Source organism: Podarcis vaucheri (genome assembly GCF_965113315.1).
Source record: "Podarcis vaucheri genome assembly, chromosome: 3".
NCBI lineage: Eukaryota > Metazoa > Chordata > Lepidosauria > Squamata > Lacertidae > Podarcis > Podarcis vaucheri.
The window spans coordinates 120104263-120125045 of record NC_138761.1 but is presented as its reverse complement, the minus strand read 5'-3'; the positions used below and the strand labels follow the sequence as shown (position 1 = coordinate 120125045).

At 43.9% G+C, this 20783-nt stretch overlaps 2 protein-coding genes and 1 long non-coding RNA gene across 8 annotated transcripts in view; 2 read left to right on the top strand and 1 right to left on the bottom strand.

Moving 5' to 3' along the window:
• Positions 1-112, top strand: part of LOC309528846 — a 53756-nt gene extending 53644 nt beyond the window's left edge. The window contains exon 3 of the long non-coding RNA XR_014217909.1: positions 33-112. This is a non-coding gene — a long non-coding RNA (uncharacterized lncRNA). The remainder of the gene's footprint in view (positions 1-32) is intronic.
• Positions 113-432: 320 nt separating this feature from the next.
• On the bottom strand, positions 433-15344 carry DNAJC18 (DnaJ heat shock protein family (Hsp40) member C18). 4 transcript variants are annotated; one of them, XM_082216489.1, is made up of 8 exons: positions 15321-15344; positions 12659-12845; positions 11288-11433; positions 8727-8912; positions 7111-7223; positions 5601-5710; positions 3723-3895; positions 433-3244 (listed from the first exon to the last, which is right to left on the bottom strand). In XM_082216489.1, exons 1-8 carry the CDS (start codon positions 15325-15327, stop codon positions 3105-3107), a joined length of 1062 nt encoding a protein of 353 aa, XP_082072615.1. In that variant the 5' UTR covers positions 15328-15344; the 3' UTR covers positions 433-3104. The 4 variants fall into 4 exon arrangements, with proteins under 4 accessions (XP_082072615.1, XP_082072616.1, XP_082072617.1 ...); XM_082216490.1 differs by having other exon boundaries at positions 15276-15323; XM_082216491.1 differs by lacking the exon at positions 15321-15344 and adding an exon at positions 14901-15223.
• A 104-nt stretch (positions 15345-15448) lies between these two features.
• ZC3H13 (zinc finger CCCH-type containing 13) overlaps positions 15449-20783 on the top strand; it is a 50560-nt gene continuing 45225 nt past the window's right edge. For all 3 annotated transcript variants that reach the window (XM_082216315.1, XM_082216314.1, XM_082216313.1), the window contains exon 1: positions 15449-15764. The gene's annotated coding sequence lies outside the window, so the exon portion shown is untranslated. The remainder of the gene's footprint in view (positions 15765-20783) is intronic.

The window sequence follows — 20783 nt, the reverse complement described above, 5'->3', positions numbered from 1 at the left end:
TTTCCATCATTACCTATTCGTCACCTATGCAGCCCCCACTGCATGTGATCTCTTTGCATTCCTTTCTACCTGAGGGGGAAAGGAACAGATGAAGGTACATCTCAGAACAGCAGGGTACGCCTTCTTTCATATGTAGACACTTAGGAATGTGCTTACAACCTTGGGCAGGGGTCAGCAAACTTTTCAGCAGGGGGCCGGTCCACTGTCCCTCAGACCTTGTGGGGGGCCGGACTATATTTTGAAAAATAATAATGAACGATTAACCCAGAGATGCATTTTAAATAAAAGAACACATTCTACTCATGTAAAAATACACTGATTCTGGAAAGAAACAGTAGGCACAAGGCCTCTAGCTTGGCTAGGTAGCTGAGCTTATAGCTCTCTATGTGCATCAAAACAAAGATCAATTTGAAATAAAGATCATCTCCTGCATGTAAGTGAGCTTTGATACTCATAATCTTTTATTTCATTTCTTATTTCCATACAACACAGCGGAAGTTGTCATTTTCATGGCTGAACAATGCAATACATTTGTAAATTACTTGTTTTTGGTTTTTTTTTTATTAAAAAAAACAACATACTGAAATTTTTGTTTCCGAAACTAATGGTGAAATCTTCAAACACTGCAATAGTCCTAGTGAAATTGCTCAAGGGCTGAGGCCAAAAGAACAGAAAACTGTTGACTTCAAATCCACTAATCACTCCAATAAATTTCCTGATTTCTCACTCAGGACTTAAAGGAAAGCATACCTTATTTACTAGTCATCTGGTGTACAATACACACCTACATGGTTTATGAAAAATGAACTGTACAATCAAGATTCAATGAAGTCATATACAGTTACCATATTGCCATATTTACATTCATAAAAATTAATCTCACCAAAACCACAACAAATAAATATATAAATAAATAAATAGAAGATTGTGCTCAATGTGAAGTTAAAAAAAAACAGTAAACTTTTCAAATACCATGCACATGAAGTACATTTAATTATAAGGGTAAACCAAGTCTTTAACTGATGCTACAACTGACTACAGATTTACTTGTAGCCTAACAGGGACAAACAAATAATACACTCAGTTAAATTTGTATACAATATAAATCAGGGTGTTAGCTTTCTTTCAGTTTGCCAACCAAGTCATTTCTAAAATGTTATTACCGTATATACACGAGTATAAGCCGAACTGAGTATATGCCGAGGCACCTAATTTTACCACAAAAAACTGGGAAAACTTATTGACTCAAGTATAAGCTGGTTCTCCACACCACAAACCTGGTGGCGGCGGCAGCGGCGGAGGAAGAACAAGCAGCCCAAAAGGGCTGCTTTCAGCATTAAAAATGTGCTGAAAAAGTCGGCTTATACTCGAGTATATACGGTATTAATAAAGCAGAGGCCTTTTGCAACTCTGGCCAAATTTTGGGGTCATTTGCTACCTAAAAGTATCATTAGCTCCAAAATATCTTAGAAATATTCCCAGGCACACGTTACCTGGGAATCTGTGCAAGCAAGCACAGCTAGGACATAATTGTCCCTGGGTGTTAGGTGAATCACTGACATAAAGGGAAGGGATAAACTATATGCCAAAATGTATGCGTATCATTCAACAATCTGGTTTAATTGGAGAACAGTGGAGGCACCACTTTGTCATAAATGACCGCTACAACCCTAAGCTGTACACATCTACTCAGAAGTCCCACTAAGTTCTGACTGAGTTTCAGTGAAGCTTATTTCCAGTAGGGTTGCAACCTCAACCACGATGTTGGATAAGCACGGATAAGATGTTTTGGGTTACAACTCTCATCAGCCCCAGTCATCATGGGCAATGATCAGCGATCTGAGTTGTGGACCAAAACTTCTGGAACACACTAGGCTTATTTATATCCCTTTAGCAAGTAACCAGAATATTCAGAACAGATAAAAGCCCACACTCTTAAAAAATGTTATCCTCTTCAAGTACCTTTTATCTCATGAGCAAACGAAATGATTAAACAGGAACCTCCTGCCAAATTAACTTTTTGTGTTAATAGGCTGTCTACGTCTTTTAAATTAATTCAAATTCCATTAGTTTCATTTAATCTCTTTTCACAGGCGTTTTAAGTACCAGGACTGAGATCAGATACCTTGACCCCAATAAGAAATAGCTTTCCAGAATAAAGAAAACATGTCTGTATTTAAAAAAGCTTTACAAATTAAGCGGATTTTATTTAATAATGCCTCTTAGGAATTGAAACTGTTATTTCAATAAGGGTATGTCGCAGTGCAGCTGCAATCTGCTACAAATCTGAACATGTATATAGGTGTTTCTATATAGTGCTGTTGGTGAAGGATGTGTAAAATAACTCTATAGAACTGTTAATATAGCTGCTGTGATCAATCGTTAACTCTTCCACCTCCTGTTACATGAAAGATTCCAAGATCCCAGCATATGAAACTCAGCGGAGTGCAATTGTAGCTGTTCCATGGACATACAAAAATCATAGCGCCCCAAATCTGAATGCCCCAAGGTCACCCTGAGGACCAAAACATGAAGCCCAGGTATTTCTGTTTACTACGAGACTGTTTAAAAATAGGGTTACATCCTTGAGGCTGCCTTCACTGCAAGCTCTGTTGAAACAGAGTAGATATATATCAAAACCAAATCTTGTCCCTTCTCTGCTGAAAGTGTGATAAACAGCAGCTTCAGAGGAACATGGAAATGACAATGTCAGACGTTCAGGGAGTGACTGATCTGGTTTTGTGGGCGCTATGCTTACGGCAACACCAGTGAGAATGAGGGGGGTATGTTGCCAGGAAACATCTGCAAGGCCCCCGAATGGCAGCAAAGGATCAGATGAAGACAGTTGCCGAATGCAATTAAATCGGCAAGGAATCATTAACACTGAAACACTACTGGGCCTTGGAACCAAATATACTGTATATGTTACAGCAAGTGTTGCCTCTTAGGGCTCAGTTCATTCAGCTCCATGTACATGAGGATGATGATGAGGATACTAAGTATTAAGTCTTTACGTTATGCTTTTCCTCTTCATTTAAAAAGGGAAACAGAACCGAGAAGAAATTCCTCGCAATAGCGCACATGGCCCGTTAGTGCCGCTCCCTTCATGCCTCTGCCCACTGACGACTCCTTTGTAGTCCTATGAGATTGGAGAGCTTTTCGCAGTTCTCAAGTTTCACGGATTCTGCTTTCTGTTTCAGCCGCTCATCTCTGTACAGCTTCGCCAAATTCGATAGCTCAGATTCTAAGAAGAAAGAAAAGGAACAGTCTGGGTAGCAACACTTTTGTCTTAAAAAACGGTGTTGAAGAGCACTGGGAGAAAAAGATACAACTCAAAAGAGGCTCTGCTCAGCACTCCCTTTGAATATTTTTTTTCTTGAATCTCCCCTCTAAAAACTAGGTGCGCCTTATGGTCAGGTGCGCCTTATGGAGCGAAAAATACGGTGCGACGTAGTGGAATACAGAGAAAACAGAAACCACTGTGGGCTAGTTCAGCAGGACACAGTAGAGAATTTTCCAGTGGTATTGTTTCCATGCTATCAGCCAGCTCTAAACTAGTGTGGAGCTTGAGATCCACTTCTCTCCTTAGGGATGCTAGCCATTTTTGTGCACCTGACTTTGGCATACCACGAAAGCTCTTTGACATTGTCAGAGTTCGTTGTCGAGATTTTAAATCAACACACACACGTGGGGTGCTTAAGAATGAACAAAACACAACCTACTTTGTTGTTTTTCTTTCCTGCAGCTAGTCTGGATATAATCGATATAATCTTTTTCAATGTGTTTTTCAAGCTCTTCAAGCTCTTCGGCGTTATAGTTATGCTCAAAGTTTTTATCAACATAGTAAGGCACCTGTAGATTCTGTGTTTCTCTAACAATCGTGTGCCCAAGATTCCTGAAAGAGTAAGCAAACAATGAAAGCATTTTAGCCACTTGAAAAAGAGAAGGAAATACGGTTTTGCCATATTAACATTTGTATTTGAAATTGCCTGTCTTCTAAAAACAGAAATGTTCTCAAAGTAAATTGCATATTCTTTCTCTGTTCCGAGAATATGCAATTTTTGCATATCCTTTCATCTATAGGATCCTGTAATTCCTGGACTCCTGTCCAGCTATTATAGAATCCACATAGATGCTAATATAATCCAAAAGAATCGCAGCTCTGGTCAGTATTATAACCAACTGGTCAGTATTATCGCAACTGGTCAGTATTATAACCAACTCATTTCTGAAATGTACAGAAGGATCTAAAAAATGAAGCAAACCTGTCAGGATGTGACATTATGTGTGGCATCCGACTAAATTGTCTGAGTGCAAGGATTTCCATTTGTGAAACAGAACATCCGGATCTGCTCCAGGGGATTGGAGAAATCCCCAGAACAGATTTTGGGGAGGGGAGAGGGTGGGGAAGTTGTGTTGCACAATTAGAAGCCCGTGTGCTAACAGAACAACTTGGTTGAATACTGCCAATAAGGAAGACTGAGTGATGTACCGTATTTTTCGCTCTATAGGACACACCCGACCATAGGACGCACCTTGTTATAGAGGGGGAGAACAAGAAAAAAAATTCTCCCCCTCTCTGCTCAGCGCCCCTTCAGCGAAGCGGCAGGAGACACGGAGCCGCTTCCATTTCTCCTCCCGCTTCACTGAAGGGGCACTGCGCAGAGAGGGGGAGAATTTTTTTTCCTGTTCTCCTCCACTAAAACAAAGTGCGTTCATCCAAAGCCTCCAGAGCTCAGCGGGAGTTCCCGCCGCACTCTGGAGGCTTCAGGCAGCTACCTTGGAAGCCTGGAGAGCAAGAGGGGTCGGTGCGCACTGACCCCTCTCGCTCTCCAGGCTTCGGTGAAGGCAACCTGAAGACTCTGGAGCGCAGCAGGAGTTCCCGCTGGGCTCCGGAGGCTTCGGGTTCCTTTCAACCTGCTCTTTGGGGCTGGCGGGGGGAAGCGCTCCCGATGGCTGCGCAGAGCGGCACTCGCCCCGGGACTGCAGGCAGCTCTGCGCAGCCATCGGGAGGCAGGGGCGACTTCGCGCCCCGCTCCGGATGGCTGCGTAGAGCGGCACTCGCCCCGGGACTGCAGGCAGCTCTGCGCAGCCATCGGGAGCCAGGGGCGACTTCGCGCCCCGCTCCGGATGGCTGCGTAGAGCGGCGCTCGCCCCGGGACTGCAGGCAGCTCTGCGCAGCCATTGGGAGGCGGGGGCGAAGTGGCGCCGGTCTCCCGAGGGTTGCGCAGAGCTTCCTGAAGCCTGGAGAGCGAGAGGGGTCAGTGCGCACCGACCCCTCTCGCTGTCCAGGCTTCAGCGAAAGCCTGCATTCGCCCCATAGGACACACACACATTTCCTCTTCATTTTTTTGGGGGGAAAAGTGCGTCCTATAGGGCGAAAAATACGGTATATCTTTCTGCTTTCAAGATGGAAATTAATCACCCTGTTTGAAAAGGCTGTGCTTGAATTTATGGCTGTGGGGCTGCCTTTTCCACAGCAAAAAGCTTTAATCAGCTTCCCAATTTTACTGGTATTAATAGATAACAGATCACATGTTAATCTCTATATTGGACAAGTCAATTCTCCCAGAAGAGCAAAGAAAAACACCAGGACTTACGACTTGAAGAAGAGGCTGTAGGGTGGGTTAGTTGCCATCAGTTGAGTTACTATTGACACAACTATTATAATAAAAACTGGCAGTAACTGGATAAATGCAGAGTATGAATTCTGGAAATGAAAACCATCGTTAGTGAAGCATATAAGCAATGGATTTAAGAAAATCAAAATAATAAGCGTAAAAAGTAGCCTCCAGATAAAGGCAGATTACCAAGCTATTAGTCTTTTAAGCAAAACTGGTTGTGGTTTAAATTAGCCGAAGTAAAGTATTGATGGACACCTATCTATTGATCAAGGCTCTTTAATACAAATAATATGGGAAGGGGAGAGCAGCTTGCTTATTCCTTTGAGGGCTATAAAGAAATAACACATGCTTGCTCCTTTTTTTAATTTGATTTTTATATACACAATGCTGCCTTAAATAGGTCATCACAACAACTACCGCCTAAGACTAGCTTTTTGTCATGTAAATGTTCATTTCTACTTAATGCTGAAGACCTTGATGGCTTTATTAAATTAGTGGTGCAAGGATTCTCCTAAATGTGTTCAATTGTTTTTCTTCAATGTAATTCTCTGTGTTTCCTCCTTCCTGTAAGTAAATCCTTGATGGTCAAGGTGGGTTATATCCAGCAGTATCACTCACCTAACCATTTATTTTCAGTGATTCATTCCCCTTCCTCCTGCAGAACCCACCCCCAAATCTGCTCCAGAGCAAGGAGGAATTTGCAAAATCTCTCCCCCCAGCCCCGCATAGACAAAGCTCCTGCTGCAACGAAGTGCTTTTCACGAACAGAGGTCAATATGCCCACTCCCCAAGCTCAATAAATATGCCTTTTGGCTCCATAACCTCTTCCCATTCTAGAGAATCAAAGCTTACCTTGGCCCTTTGTCACTTCATGCAACACAATCCTTGCACATTCCCCCACCTAATATTTCACTCCCCAAACGCCCACAAATAAAGTTAATTTTCAGTTTCATCTTTTCTCCGAAGTGTGCCCCATGCTGTTAAGTGAAATTTGCATCCACATAGGAATTGGAGTCTCTGTCTCTCTGTTCCTGGCAAAAGCTGTTCAAATTCTTTGCCAGCAAATGTTCTTGAAGAGCAACTTACAATTAAGAACTGGAACAATTACCGTATTTTTCGCTCTATAAGACGCACCAGACCATAAGACGCACCTAGTTTTTGGAGGAGGAAAACAAGAAAAAATATATTCTAAATTCCAGAAGCCAGAACAGCAAGAGGGATCGCTGTGCAGTGAAAGCAGCAATCCCTCTTGCTGTTCTGGCTTCTGTGATAGCTGTGCAGCCTGTATTCGCTCCATAAGATGCACACACATTTCCCCTTACTTTTTAGGAGGGAAAAAGTGAGTCTTCTAGAGCAAAAAATACGGTAAATATCACTTCCTCTTAAATGCTGGAAAATCGTAAGCAATGCCAGATTCTTTCCTAAGGAAAAGAAACAAGTAGAAGTGTTTTGTGGGTGCTCTTAACAGCTTCCTGCTCCCAAGTACCTGTGGTCTAGTTTCTTCCTCCTCTTCTTCCTCTGTCCAAGTCCTATCATGCCTGTTCCGTGGCTGATAACATGGGGGATCCATTGATGAATTTGAAAACATGTGGATATTTCCTGTTTTTTTTAAAAAACAACAATGGGCTTTGTTTACTTATTTAATAGTAACGCATGTGCTATTTAAATGGGAGAGGACAGCTTCTTCCCCTTGTCATAAAAATATTAGTTTCAGAGTGAGATAATTTATTACAGTCAAAGACCAGCTCACATAACATAACACAATAAAAACAGCGTTCATAAAGATAAAATATACAATCGGAGCAGATTGCAGCAATACCTGATGAGTTAAAATTGAGATATATACATACACCCGTACAACTGAGATTGGGGCTTTCATCATAAAAATAAAATGACGCTGAGGCATCCCAAAGGGCAACTTCAGCATTTCCCTAGTAATCTGTTTTATTCTAGAGGATGATCTGTGCCTACAAATCTGGGCGCAGAATCTGGCTACCAGTCAGGTCGTCTTGTTATCTTTGCCTAAGAGGAGAGAATTAAGTTTAGACTTGTCTGAAAGATCGACGAGCCTCTTCAGCAAAGGATCAATGGTGTCTCTACGAATCTCAACATAAAAAAGGACAGCTAAAAAATATATGTTCGGGGCTTCCTATTTCCCCTAATGGGCAGGCGCAAAGTCTCTGTGCGTACGGGACCCTTCTATAGGAGCCTTCCAGAACCGGTGAGGGCCAGGCTGAGCTTCTAGCAAGAGTAAAAGCCCTTCTTGCGTTTCTGGATGTGAGGAAATAGAGATATGCTGCTGGAGCGACTACGTATCTCCCATTTTCTATGATTTTATAATCAGGGACCCTTGTACAGTGGTGCCTCGCAAGACGAAATTAATCCGTTCTGTGAGTCTCTTCGTCTTGCGGTTTTTTCGTCTTGCGAAGCACGGCTATTAGCGGCTTAGCGGCTATTAACAGCTTCGCGGCTTTAAGAAAAAGGAAACAAACTCGCAAGAACTCGCAAGACGTTTCATCTTGCGAAGCAAGCCCATAGGGAAATTTGTCTTGCGGAACGACTCAAAAAACGGAAAACTCTTTCGTCTTGCGAGTTTTTCGTCTTGCGGGGCACCACTGTACAGTCCTGTTGTCTCTCTATATCCATGATTCTTTGCCTAACCATGGATCTAGCTTGGCCCAGGCCCATAGTTATGAGGGTTTGGGGAGCAAGGCTCAGTTTCTGAAGTATTAGTTTCAATTTCCATAAAAGCTAACAACTGTGGACTCAAGGTTGTGAAAAAGGCTGCTCTAGATAATCCCAGTTTTGGAAATAAACCAGGTATTATGTCATAAAAGTCTGGTTATCTCTGGGTATATACAAATTTCTCAGAGCTGAAGTAAGAATCTATTTATTAAGAACATATGTAGAATCTTCAAGAGTAATATCTGTCTAGGTATTAACCGGACACCTCAAATGACTGCAGTTGCAGAATTTCTGGAATGTCATTGGCAAAGGAGAACAAAAAATGTAGCTACTTGAACTTTTGTTACAGGGCTTTTATTTACCGGCTGCCTGGTGTTTTGTGAAGCATCAATTAATAATGGTTTTTGTAGCACTCACCTGTTGGGAAGTTGCCTCCAAAAAACATATTAAATATTTCTTCTGGTGTGATGTCTGCTTCAAACTCTCTGTAATAGTTATAATGCTTGGGAAGGTTGGTATAACAAGTCTCCTGTTCATCTCCAAATTGATCATATTGTAATCTCTTTTCAGGGTTGCTCAAAACTGCAAAAGCAGTGCCTATTGCTGCAGGATGGAAGAAGAAAATGTTGCATTCTTGTCACTTATCACAATGTTTGCAATCTAGCCTAATGCCCAACTTGCAAAGGACTGCAATGTGCTAAGTGTTTTAGAAACACTTTAACATATAACTAACTACCTGGGCAAATCCCTTTTCATGTGGCCAGCATGACTAAGACACTTCTGGTGAACCAGAGCAGCGCACGGAAACACTGTTTACCTTCCCGCCGGAGCAGTACCTATTTATCTAGTTGCACTTTGACGTGCTTTCGAACTGCTAGGTTGGCAGGAGCAGGGACCGAGCAACGGGAGCTCACCCCGTCGCAGGGATTCAAACCACCGACCTTCTGATCGGCAAGTCCTAGGCTCTATAGTTTAACCCACAGCGCCACCTGCATCCCATAAAGTATAAGGAGACAGCCTCAAAACCTCATATAATTGGACTTCCCTTTTCTCTCCTCTCTGAGCACACCCATCCAGTCTGTTTAGCAGAACTGAGGAAACTTCTGCAGCAGTTTGTGGAACCCTTGCTGGGAATCTGAGGTGAGATACCCACGCAGTGGAAATTGCCCCCAGTTCCAGTCGCCACATGGAAGCAGGTAAAAAGGTAAAGGGAACCCTGATCATTAGTTCCAGTCGTGACCGACTCTGGGGTTGTGGCGCTCATCTCGCTTTACTGGCTGAGGGAGCCGGCGTACAGCTTCCGGATCATGTGGCCAGCATGACGAAGCCACTTCTGGCGAACCAGAGCAGTGCACGGAAACGCCGTTTACCTTCCCGCCAGAGTGGTACCTATTTATCTACTTGCACTTTGACGTGCTTTCGAACTGCTAGGTCCAAAATAGTTTACTGCTATAGAAGACAAGGCTCAGCAAAACATTCTGGATGTGGATACACTGGCGGAGGAAGAGGGGGGCAGGGGGAGTGCACTGCCCCGGCAGTGTGATCCCAGTGGGGTACCATCATGGCTGCTGCCCCCATCCCCGCTGGGCACTATGCCCCCGCAGGCGGTGCGCCATGCCCCCAAGACGTGTGCGACGCCCCCAGGACGCATGCCAGCCACGCCCCCGCCTGCTCTCTGCCACTGTGTGGATATAAACACAGCTTGCAGGCTTTGGCTCTGGCAGATAAAGACACAGACAAGTACAGTGGTACCTCGGGTTAAGTACCATTTGTTCCGGAGGTCCATTCTTAACCTGAAACTGTTCTTAACCTGAAGCACCACTTTAGCTAATGGGGCCCCCTGCTGCTGCCGTGTCCCCAGAGCACAATTTCTGTTCTCATCCTGAAGCAAAGTTCTTAACCCGAGGTACTATTTCTGGGTTAGCGGAGTCTGTAACCTGAAGCGTATGTAACCCGAGGTACCACTGCATAAAGAATTTCTGTTGTTCCAGCAGTTTAAGACGTAACGCACACTCTGAATAATCAAAAGACTAACTCACTTCACAAGCCAGAGTGAAATACAGCACAAGACCTTGGACCTAATGAGTTGGTGTGCCTTAATCATTCATATAAATAGCACTGGGCCATTGCCATAGCAACTGGCTTGGCTGACCCTGCATCGGTTGGCTTATCTCAACCCTTAACCCCTCCCTCCATGTCCAGTTTCTCCAACAACTCTCTGGAGCGAACTTAGGGGGAACAGGAATGGAAGACTAGAAGAGAACATCCACTTCGTCAGTGTAGACTGTCAACCAGAACATACTAGTATGAAACTTATCAGAAAACCCAAACTCACATAGGAGCTGGTGTGCCTTAATTGCTCTCCTGCAGAGTCCTCAGAAATTAGTAAGATGGTATGTATTTTAGAAAATGATCCATTATCTGAGTACTTCTTATATCCCCTTGTTTATTATCTCATTAATTAAAACTGCAAGATCATAACCATGGGATTTGCTACAAGGCTTCAGAAGATTATAGCAAAATACATTTCAATTAATTAGATGGGATTTATATTGAAAGAAAATGTAATGCTTATTATAGGCAGGATCTTAAGTATAACTATTATGTAAAAGAATGGAATATTTCTTTGCAATATTCTTCAATGCAAAAAAAGCATTTGATAGGCTTAAGTAGAAATCCTTGTTGAAATAATATCTGCTTTTACCTTTGGCAATGAATTTATCATATGAATCACCTAAAGCAAGTAGGGTTTGGAACACTTCTCCTTCGGACATATCTATTATATGCAGAGGAACAAATCAAACATGTCATTGATGAGCTTTATGGCTTGCTGTTTCAACAGAACCTTTTGTGCTATATATTAGCAAACTAAAAAAAATGCAACACCGACTAATAGATAACTGTCATTATTAACATAATCCATAATAATAATAATTTATTATGCCGATGATGAAGCTTTATTGTGGTTATCTACAAACCTTTAAATGCGTCTGTTGCTCCTGGTGCACAGTTCTTATCTGGATGAAATTTCAGTGCAAGTTTTCGGTATGCTTTTTTCAATTCTTCGTCTTTGGCATCTCTCCCAACACCTAGAATCTCATAGTAATTCTTACTGTTCTTTATTCTACAAAAGAAGCACAACCCTTTACATACAGATCTTTCCTCATAGCACTTACAGAAAGCTTCTTACTAGATTAAGGTTACCAGACGTCCCCCGTTTCCTGGGGACAGTCCTCAGATTTACAGCTTTCTCAGCATTCACTTGTATGTAGCGAACAATAACTGTCCCGGATTCACTGAAAAAATCTGGTGACCTTATACTAGATACCCAAGCATGACTTCAAACACTGTAAAGAAAAAGTAGAAGCAGATGCATGTTTCAGACTTCTGCATCAATGGAGAAGCTATTTCAATAGCCTTTTCTATTGGAATAGTTATACTTTACTATGAATCTGTTTCATTGATGCTGAGTCCACCAGTTTTTATTTGGCACCAGAAATAGCCAAAGTTGAGTCTGATGTGTATGGAATGTCTTATTTAGATCAGCAGCTGCCTATATGGCACCTGTGGGTACCACATCATAGTGTCCACTGTTACAATTCCTAGCTAAATGATAGCCAGGTGGCAGTTTGGTGGAAGAATGTATACCCACCACTTCATCTAGGAAGAAAGCACATGGGCAAACATTTGATCAACTATCACAACACACTGTTACTGTGATAGTGCTTGTATGGCTAATGAGATAAGTAAGTAACAAACTAATATGTTGTTGGTTTCAAAGGCAGTAATGCGGCCTATAGCACAAACCTAACATCAAAGTAAACAAGCTTAAGTCTCAGTGTATTCAGGGTAGGAAGTGTGCATAGGCTGCAATCCTATGCATAGTTATCTGGGAATAAGACTTACTGAATGGCGGAAAAAACCATTCAGTCTGAATTATAAGAAACTATCCTAATTTGTACCTCCCAGGTTTACATACAGATGGCAATGTATCCTTCAAATTTCACATTTCTTTGAATTTTATGATCAGGTTTTTGGCTCAAAGAAGTACCAAAATGTGCAAAGGAATACATTTAAAAATGCAAATGTATTGGATAAAATACATATTTACATCATTTTTGTATGATGTTGTTTTAAAAAAAAGATTACTGGTTGATGCAAAAATGGGACGGAACAGACTTGTACAGCAAAATATTAGAAAATAGCCTCCTTTTTTTTTAAAAAAAAAAAACCTATTAGCAGTTTCTCATATTAAATCTGGCTTCTGTGGATCAGCTAAATTGATTTACCCATTAACTAGATGACAGGCTGTGAGCCTAGTATTCTAGGAAGAGGGGTTTTCTATTTACCTTTGTACCCCAAGTAGCTGTTCTTTTGTGTAGGTCATGCTACCTTCCCCAGACGCTGACTGACTCCTGCCACTGTCACAGAGATGTTCCTTTTTTATCCTCTTACAGTCACTACACCCACAGTAATCAAAGTTGTCTCTCATTTCCTCCGATGTACATGCATTTCTTCTGAGCTCGTCAATCAATGCTGCAAAGAAAGACAGTTAATTTTCCTCAAATGCTACTACACAGTAAGTGAAGGTGGATGTTAAAGAGTCCCACCCCCAAGGCAAATGCAGAATGTGAAAACTTTGCAAAGATGCTTAAGTGTGGTCCCTGTTCCACAGGAGCTAAAGACCAGAAAAGCATTAAGAATTTACTGTACAGTATAGTTAACTTGCAGTACAATGGTAAACATATCTGCTCAGAAGTTTAAGTCTCCTTGTGTTTAATGGAGTTTGCTCCCAGGCAAGTGCATACAGGCTTGCAGACTAGATTTGGGTTTAGGGTTGGAATTGGGTGGCCATTTATTTTTGGGTCTTCCATTCCACCTGCAAGAGGACATTAACTCGCATAGAACACACAGCATATGGTGCCTCTTTTGTGGGTAGGTTGGAGGGCCCAATTCACATAAAGTGAACTGAAAATCCTGTTGGCTTCTCTGGGGAATAAAGAACAAAAGTTCTGCCTGTGGTGCTTGGCTCATGATGACTCTTTCACATACACAAGTCGCCACCATGATGTATTTTATGTCACTGATGTATTTTATATGAGTGTGGTATATAAATAGAAATGAAATAATAATAGTAAGTGTAAAGGTAAAGGTAAAGGTACCCCTGCCCGTATGGGCCAGTCTTGCCAGACTCTAGGGTTGTGCGCTCATCTCACTCTAGAGGCCGGGAGCCAGCGCTGTCCACAGACACTTCCGGGTCACGTGGCCAGCGTGACAAGCTGCATCTGGCGAGCCAGTGCAGCACACGGAACGCTGTCTACCTTCCCGCTGGTAAGCGGTCCCTATTTATCTACTTGCACCTGGGGGTGCTTTCGAACTGCTAGGTTGGCAGGCGCTGGGACCAAACGACGGGAGCGCACCCCGCCGTGGGGATTCGAACCGCCGACCATGCGGTCGGCAAGTCCTAGGCGCTGAGGTTTTACCCACAGCGCCACCCGCGTCCATAATAGTAAGTGTAGGACTTCATTATTTAAAGCGATAAACTAAGGCGGCACGTTTGCAATCTGCACAATGGCATAGGATGTTGACATAGAATGGTAAACAAAAGGGTATGCCACTAAAATCCAGTTTTCACTCCACTAGTTTCTTCCTTTATGCTTTCCATAGTTGGCCTTGAAACCCCCAAACTGAAGATAACTTCAGTTCTCACACCCCATCTCCACATCTCCTCTTCCTGTTGCCCCCTTTGGCCCTATAGTCTACCCTTCACTCCAGCCCTCAATGATCACCACCAAACAGGGAGCTGCGTTAATCTACTGGGGAAAAGAACAAGGGAAATTCACCTTAATATAGAATAATAACAAATCGTAGCGGTGTGATGCAGCAGATACACATGTTAAGCACACAGGCACACACACGGGCAGGGAAAGATACTGCAAGGAGTGGGGAACATTTTGTGTGCAAAGCTCAAGAAGCACCCAAGCCCCTGTTTTATATACAATTAGGCTCGGCACAGAAATGCCCCCGACCTACTGGACCTCTTCCAGCACTTTCCTCTTCCTTTCTACCAACTAAGGATGGCAATTCATGCATTTGAGGGATGCATCTGGAGAGAGCTTCTGCCACGCAAAAGGAAGCAACCCCTCACGCTGGTCAGCCCTTTTAAAAAGGCCAGCGGGCTTTCTTTGCGGAGACGATCTGAGATCCCACGCCCCATATGCCGATCTCCCACCTTAAGGCTGAATCTCAGCCTGAATCCCAGGCTCTGAGGCGATGGCACCACCAGCTTGAAGGGTTCGTTACCTTCGGCCCAGCGCTCCCCAGGGCTCAGCACTGCCATTTTCCAGCTGATGGAGAGGGAGGACCGGGGGGACGACCCCGGAAAGATCACGTGGCGCAGGATCCCCACCGCAGGGGAACCTGGGTGTTATAGTCCTCGCGTATAGTCCTCGCCTTACACCTCGCTATCCTCCCCATAAACCCGTCCTCCTCGCGAGGAGAAATTTACACCACGGGGATTATTTTTTAAAAAATATTTATATAATGTATCTTAACGTATAATGTATTTTAATATATATAATGTATCTTAACGCGAATTTCTTCTAGGAAATCGCCATTGCAAAGCCTAACTGGCGCTTCGGAGGCTTTTCGCCACAGAGGCTTCCGCGGGCCAGAGCGGCGCACCTCTCGCCCTTCCCTAGAGCGCCGCGACTTCCGATCAAATACCGGAAGCTGAGGCTGTGTGACGCATAGGCAGGAACGGGTTTGGGTTGGCTACGACTCCCGTATATCCCACATAGACGGGCCCTGGAGTCATCCAGAGGGCAGAGAAGACCCTCCCGGGCGTACAGCTCGAGTGCTTTCGCATTTTAAAGAAAATAACGGAAAGCAGTCAACCGTTATGACGCTGAGGAGCCTGTTCCTCTCGCTTATCCCCCGACTTCTTTTATTTGCTGCGCAAATCACCTCAAGATCTAACCCGATAATAAACGAAAAGCCTCTATAATGCACCTTCCATTAGGCTCTCTGAGGGAAACGATGGCGGAGGGAGGGGTTTCCGTTTCCGGTATCCATTGCGGCAGAAGCGAGGCCCCGCGAGAGGAGGAGCGGCCGTGGTTGGTCGCGCAGGCGCAGTGGGGAGGGGGGAAACGCATCCGTTGGGGGAGGGCGGCAGTGGGCTTCCTGCGCTGTGGTGTTTTTTTCCCCCCTCAGGCTAATAGGGCCGTGAAGGGGAAGAGGGCGCCGCCGTCGTCGCCGTCGTGGTGGTGCTGCTGCTGCTGCTGAAGCGGCGGCAGCCGGAGCAAGGCCTGCTCCCCGCTTTCCTCCCCGTGTGGCGCGGCTCTTAGGCCCGGGAGGACGGACTCCCCCCTCGCCCTCTCCCCCCCTCTCCGCCCTGGGCGGCGGCGGCGGTGGCGGCGGCGGGGAGGAGGAGCAGGTCGGGGGCGGAGGAAGCAGGTGAGTCGTTTGGGCCGTGGGGGGGGGAGGGCCAGTGGGGGGGCAGTTATTTCACCCTCCTTTTTATATTTTGTAGGCCTGAGGTAACTCAGTTGGTAGAGCAGGAGACTCTTAATCTCGAGGTCGTGGGTTCGAGCCCCGCATGGGGCAAAAGGTTCCTGGTTGGTCCCTTCCAACTCTTATGAAGGAGCAGCAGTATTCATCCCTGCCCAGCAGTTATTCAGTCCACTTCTATTTACAGTGGTACCTCAGGTTACTGATGCTTCAGGTTACGCAATTTCGGGTTGTGCACCACACCAAACCCAGAAGTACCAGAACGGGTTGCTTCCGGGTTTCAGCGCTTGCGCATGTGTAGAACCCCTAAATTGCGCTATGCGCAGAAGTGCCAAATTGCGACCCGTGCGCGCGCAGATGCGGCACTGCAGGTTGCGAACATGCTTCCCACATGTATCATGTTCGCAGCCAGAGGTTCCACTGTACAGTGGTATCTCTGGATGTGAACAGGATCCGTTCTGGAGCCCAGTTCGCATCCTGAACAGAATGTAAGACGCGACTGTGCGGGTCTCATTTTGCCGCTTCCAGGCGTGCACGTGATGTCATTTTGACCGTCTGCGCAAGCGGTGAAACCCAGAAGTAACGCGCTCCGTTACTTCTGGGTCGCCGCAGAGCGCAACCCGAAAATACTTATCCTGAAGCATATTTATCCCGAGGTATGAGTGTATTCACTTATTTTAGCCAATTTTACACATCCCGCCTTGGGGAGGCGGCAAGCAGCGTTTGAAATTCCCCAGGCGCATTTTGCACCTTGCAACCAAGTGAAGGTGCCTGTGGGTGCCAGGATTGCGCCTGGCGTCTTCCCCCATCTGCAGGTGTGGCATGCCTGGGAAATCCTTGGATCTTGACTGTTTTTACACACTTAGCAACACATCCTGTAGAATACTGTTTGACCTGCACAATGAATTTCAGGAACCAAAAAGTCATATGGAAAATTACTACTTTCAGGCCATCTGGCCTCCAAGTGACAACTAGGCTTCCAATTTTGGCGACTGTAACCCTGGCTTAAGGAGTCATTTGGCATCCAGTCTAAATATCTGATTTCCTAACACTGGTGGCTAAGCACCAATATAGGATCTTGCTGTGAGTTGACAAGGAAATAGCAGCCAAGTGAGGTGACAAATAATGCCGACTCCTCTTCAGCATGAAGACAGGGGCTATTTTGACCTTGAATAAGCCCACAGGACAAGTGGTGAAGATGGAAGCAAAAGACAAGAGTGGGAAAGAAGTCTTGGGTGTTAATTGAGAAGCAGGTGACTGCTGTGACTGACACTGACTGCTGTGAAAATTGCAGCATATATGGGTGTTTGCATGAAACTAATAACCAGCTGAAGTTCTAGTAATGGAAAAAGGACAAGATTGAAAATCAGTTTCAATACTATTGTACGTTAAAAATACATTAAGAAATCTTTTGTTGCCATAAGTGTAGTATGAGATAGTATAGGGAGCGGTCTGTGCAGGCTACAGTGGTTAAGAAAGCACTTATGTTCTGAACATTTCATCTAGAATGCTACAAGTTGTTGAGAGATGAGATAGAAACCCCTAAATTAAATAAAATAACTTCTCTAAAGTCCTAACACCATGAATGTGCAGAGTTTATTCACTGCAAACAATTTTTTGAAAAGTTCAGTTGTGCTCTAGAATTTGGCACCCTGCATCACATGGTGCTTAGTGATGGGTATATGTTTGTTTTTGCAAATATATTGGGTGGGAATTAAGATAAACTTGTACTCTGAATCTGGTGATGGGCAGGCAGGTAAAAAACTGTGTGGAAAACTGAATGCTGAAGTAGATCTTTGAACCCAGAGGCATGGGTTCCTTTGCCTCCCTGAACCCAAGAAACCTGCTGGATTCAGTGGGTTTTTCTGTGCAGCATTGCATCTCTGACAGTGGCCAGCTAGGTCACAGAATATGAAGGAAACAGTTTTCTTCATTTAATTTTGCACTCTGTAATCTGTTTTCATGGATTTATGGCACAGCATTATTTAGAAGAGGGTGTGGAACCTCTGGCCTGTAGGCTAGTCTTGGCCCACCATTCTCCTTCCACCACACTCCAAGGGCCTACTTTGACAGGCAGGTTAGTCACATTCTGTCAGGTGGTGGTCATGCCCTCTTGTGAAAGTTGCCTCACAGGGGTGTGGGGAGGTAAAAATCTGGCACTCTGGGCCAAAAGGTTCCGTACTCCAAAATATATACCATCAATTTCAGCATTGAATCCACTGAGAGGTTCGTTCGCTGGAACACGTTAGCAGGACACTGACAGATCTAAACCAAATGAACTTGAAAGGAAGCCCCACTGTTTTCAGTGGGACTTTTTTCTGAGTATGCATGTTTGGGAAAACACGTGATGCTGTTTTTATGAAAAGGTTTATCTACCACTATTCTTCCACCATAGCTATAGTGGCATTCATCTCCTCTGAGTAAAGATATATTGCTAGGACTACTAAATCAGTTCTGACATATTTTCAAGTCGGCGTACACAGAACTGTAACATTAGTTTTGTGGTAAAATAGTATTTATTTTTAGCTTTGTAGACTAAGCAGTGGTAAAAAGTTAAATGTAATGTTTGCTCGTTACCCTCTGATTTCCTTGTTTTTGAATGCCCATATTCAAAGGGAGGATAGCAGGGATTCCATGCCTTTTAGCATTTATATAGAAAATGAAATTTTGTCAGATATAATGTTTTTTATTTTTGTGTGGGAAGCTGAAATTCCCTGCTTTCTTTCGATTTGATCCCTTTATCAGAAAGATTTAGAACTGTGCAGCACAAGCCAGTGCATGTTTACTTGAAATCAAGTCTCACTGTGTTAAGTGAGGTTTACTCCAGGTAAGTGTATGGAACTGCAGTTTTGTGTATGCTTTCTCAGACGTCCCACTTAGTTCAGTGAGACTTACTTCTCGGTAAGTACGTAAAATTGCAGTCTTAAGTCATTTGACTCTATCCAGAGAGTGCTATATTCAGTTGGTGCATGTTCTATGGTACACCAACTCCCTTTCTTAAGTTGCTGCTATTCTACCATCCAATTTGACTAAAAGAACCCATACTCAGTCTTACTGAAATTTGGATATAAAGTTAACAATGCTTCTTTTTATAAGAAGTTGCTGTGGATCAGAGTTCTGACTTTGGTAACAAGGCAAATACAGTGGTGCCCCGCAAGACAGAAAACTCGCAAGACGGAAAACTCGCTAGACGAAAGAGTTTTCCGTTTTGGAGGTGCTTCGCAAAACGAATCTCCTATGGGCTTGCTTCGCAAGACGACAATGTCTTGCGAGTTCCTGATGATTTTTCCCCCTCCCCCCTTTTTCTAAGCCGCTAAGCCGCTTATCAGCTGATCCGATCAGCAGATAAGCCGCTAATAGCGCTAAGCCGCTTATCAGCTGATCCAATCAGCAGATAAGCCGCTAATAGTGCTAAGCCGCTTATCAGCTGATCCGATCAGCAGATAAGCCGCTAAGCCGCCTATCAGCTGATCCGATCAGCAGATAAGCCGCTAATAGCGCTAAGCCGCCTATCAGCTGATCCGATCAGCAGATAAGCTGCTAATAGCGCTAAGTCGCTTATAAGCTGATCCGATCAACAGATAAGCCGCTAATAGCGCTAAGCCGCTTATCAGCTGATCCGATCAGCAGATAAGCCGCTAAAAGCCGCTAATAGCGCTAATCCTTCAGCGGGCTTGCTTCGCAAGACGAAAAAAACCGCTAGACAAAGAGAATCACAGAACGGATTCTTTTCATCTTGCGAGGCATCACTGTACAAATGATTTGCCCCAATATTTAGGCTGTAATAATAATAAGGAAAACTCCTTATTACCATGCATCTTGCTGGCAGTCTTTTATTTCAAAAGAGCTAAATTCAATAGTTACCCTTAAAACATCCATAGAAAACCACAAACAGGATACAGAGGAGTTGCAAAGGGTTAGGTTTTTTTAAACCCTAACCCTTCACATTCACATTATCTGAACTGCCCTGAGATCTTAGAAGAAGGGTGGCATATAGGTCTAATAAATATTATCAATGTAATAAAAATTGCAGTAAAATGTAACTGCAGTGTGAGGGAATTGGCTGTTTTGGATATACCGTATTTTTTGCTCTATAAGACTCACTTTTCCTCTCCTAAAAAGTAAGGGGAAATGTGTGTGCGTCTTATGGAGCGAATGCAGGCTGCGCAGCTATCCCAGAAGCCAGAACAGCAAGGCGGATTGCTGCTTTCACTGTGCAGCGATCCCTCTTGCTGTTCTGGCTTCTGAGATTCAGAATATATTTTTTTCTTGTTTTCCTCCTCGAAAAACTAGGTACATCTTGTGGTCTGGTGCGTCTTATAGAGCGAAAAATACAGTATTAGCCCACAGTTGAAGCATGTGAGGTTGGTCCTGTGTTTGTCCTATCAATGAGTAGAAACTCTGAGTAGAAGCTGGTATGAAGAATACTAACTGTGTTCCTAGGAGACCCTGGAAGTTTCTTGGTGAGAAGTTCAGTATTAGAGCATAAATTGCCTGAAATACAGATCAACCACCACCAATGCCAATTTTCCTTGATAACATATATGTTGGCATTTCTAGAGGTGCGTTGTGTGAACTGGGAATGCACCCCAAATTGTGTTCCCTAGAACTGTTTGCACATGAAGGGAATTCTCACAAGAAAATTGGTGGATGAAGTGTGCCATTAAGGTAGGAAGTATGAAAATACCATTCTCTAGGACAGTGAATGTGAGACTGTTGCATTTTTCATAGAAAAGGAAGTAAGTGTTATCACATGGCGAGTCCACGAGGTGGTGGAAATAGAAAAGAGGAGTCTATTTGGTTGCTGAAATTCTTAGAAATTTGATCCTGATACCCCAGATGGCATTGTGAAAGCAAAGGGGGGGGGGAATTATGGGTGGGAAAAATTGGTTTCTTTCCCAAAGACTTAAATTCCCCCCCCCCCAAAGAGTAACTTTTGGGGGAATAGTGATAATCCCGTCATCT

What these genes read in the sequence shown, in the direction of transcription:
- DNAJC18 (XM_082216488.1), bottom strand. Translation starts at nt 14,649, where the DNA reads ATGGCAGTGCTGAGCCCTGGGGAGCGCTGGGCCGAAG. An exon ending in AGGAAGAAACTAGACCACAG is followed by an intron (nt 5,711 to 7,110) that starts GTACTTGGGAGC and finishes TTTCATTTCCAG; the next exon opens with AATTCATACTCTGCATTTAT. An exon ending in CAGGAAAGAAAAACAACAAA is followed by an intron (nt 3,245 to 3,722) that starts GTAGGTTGTGTT and finishes CTTTCTTCTTAG; the next exon opens with AATCTGAGCTATCGAATTTG.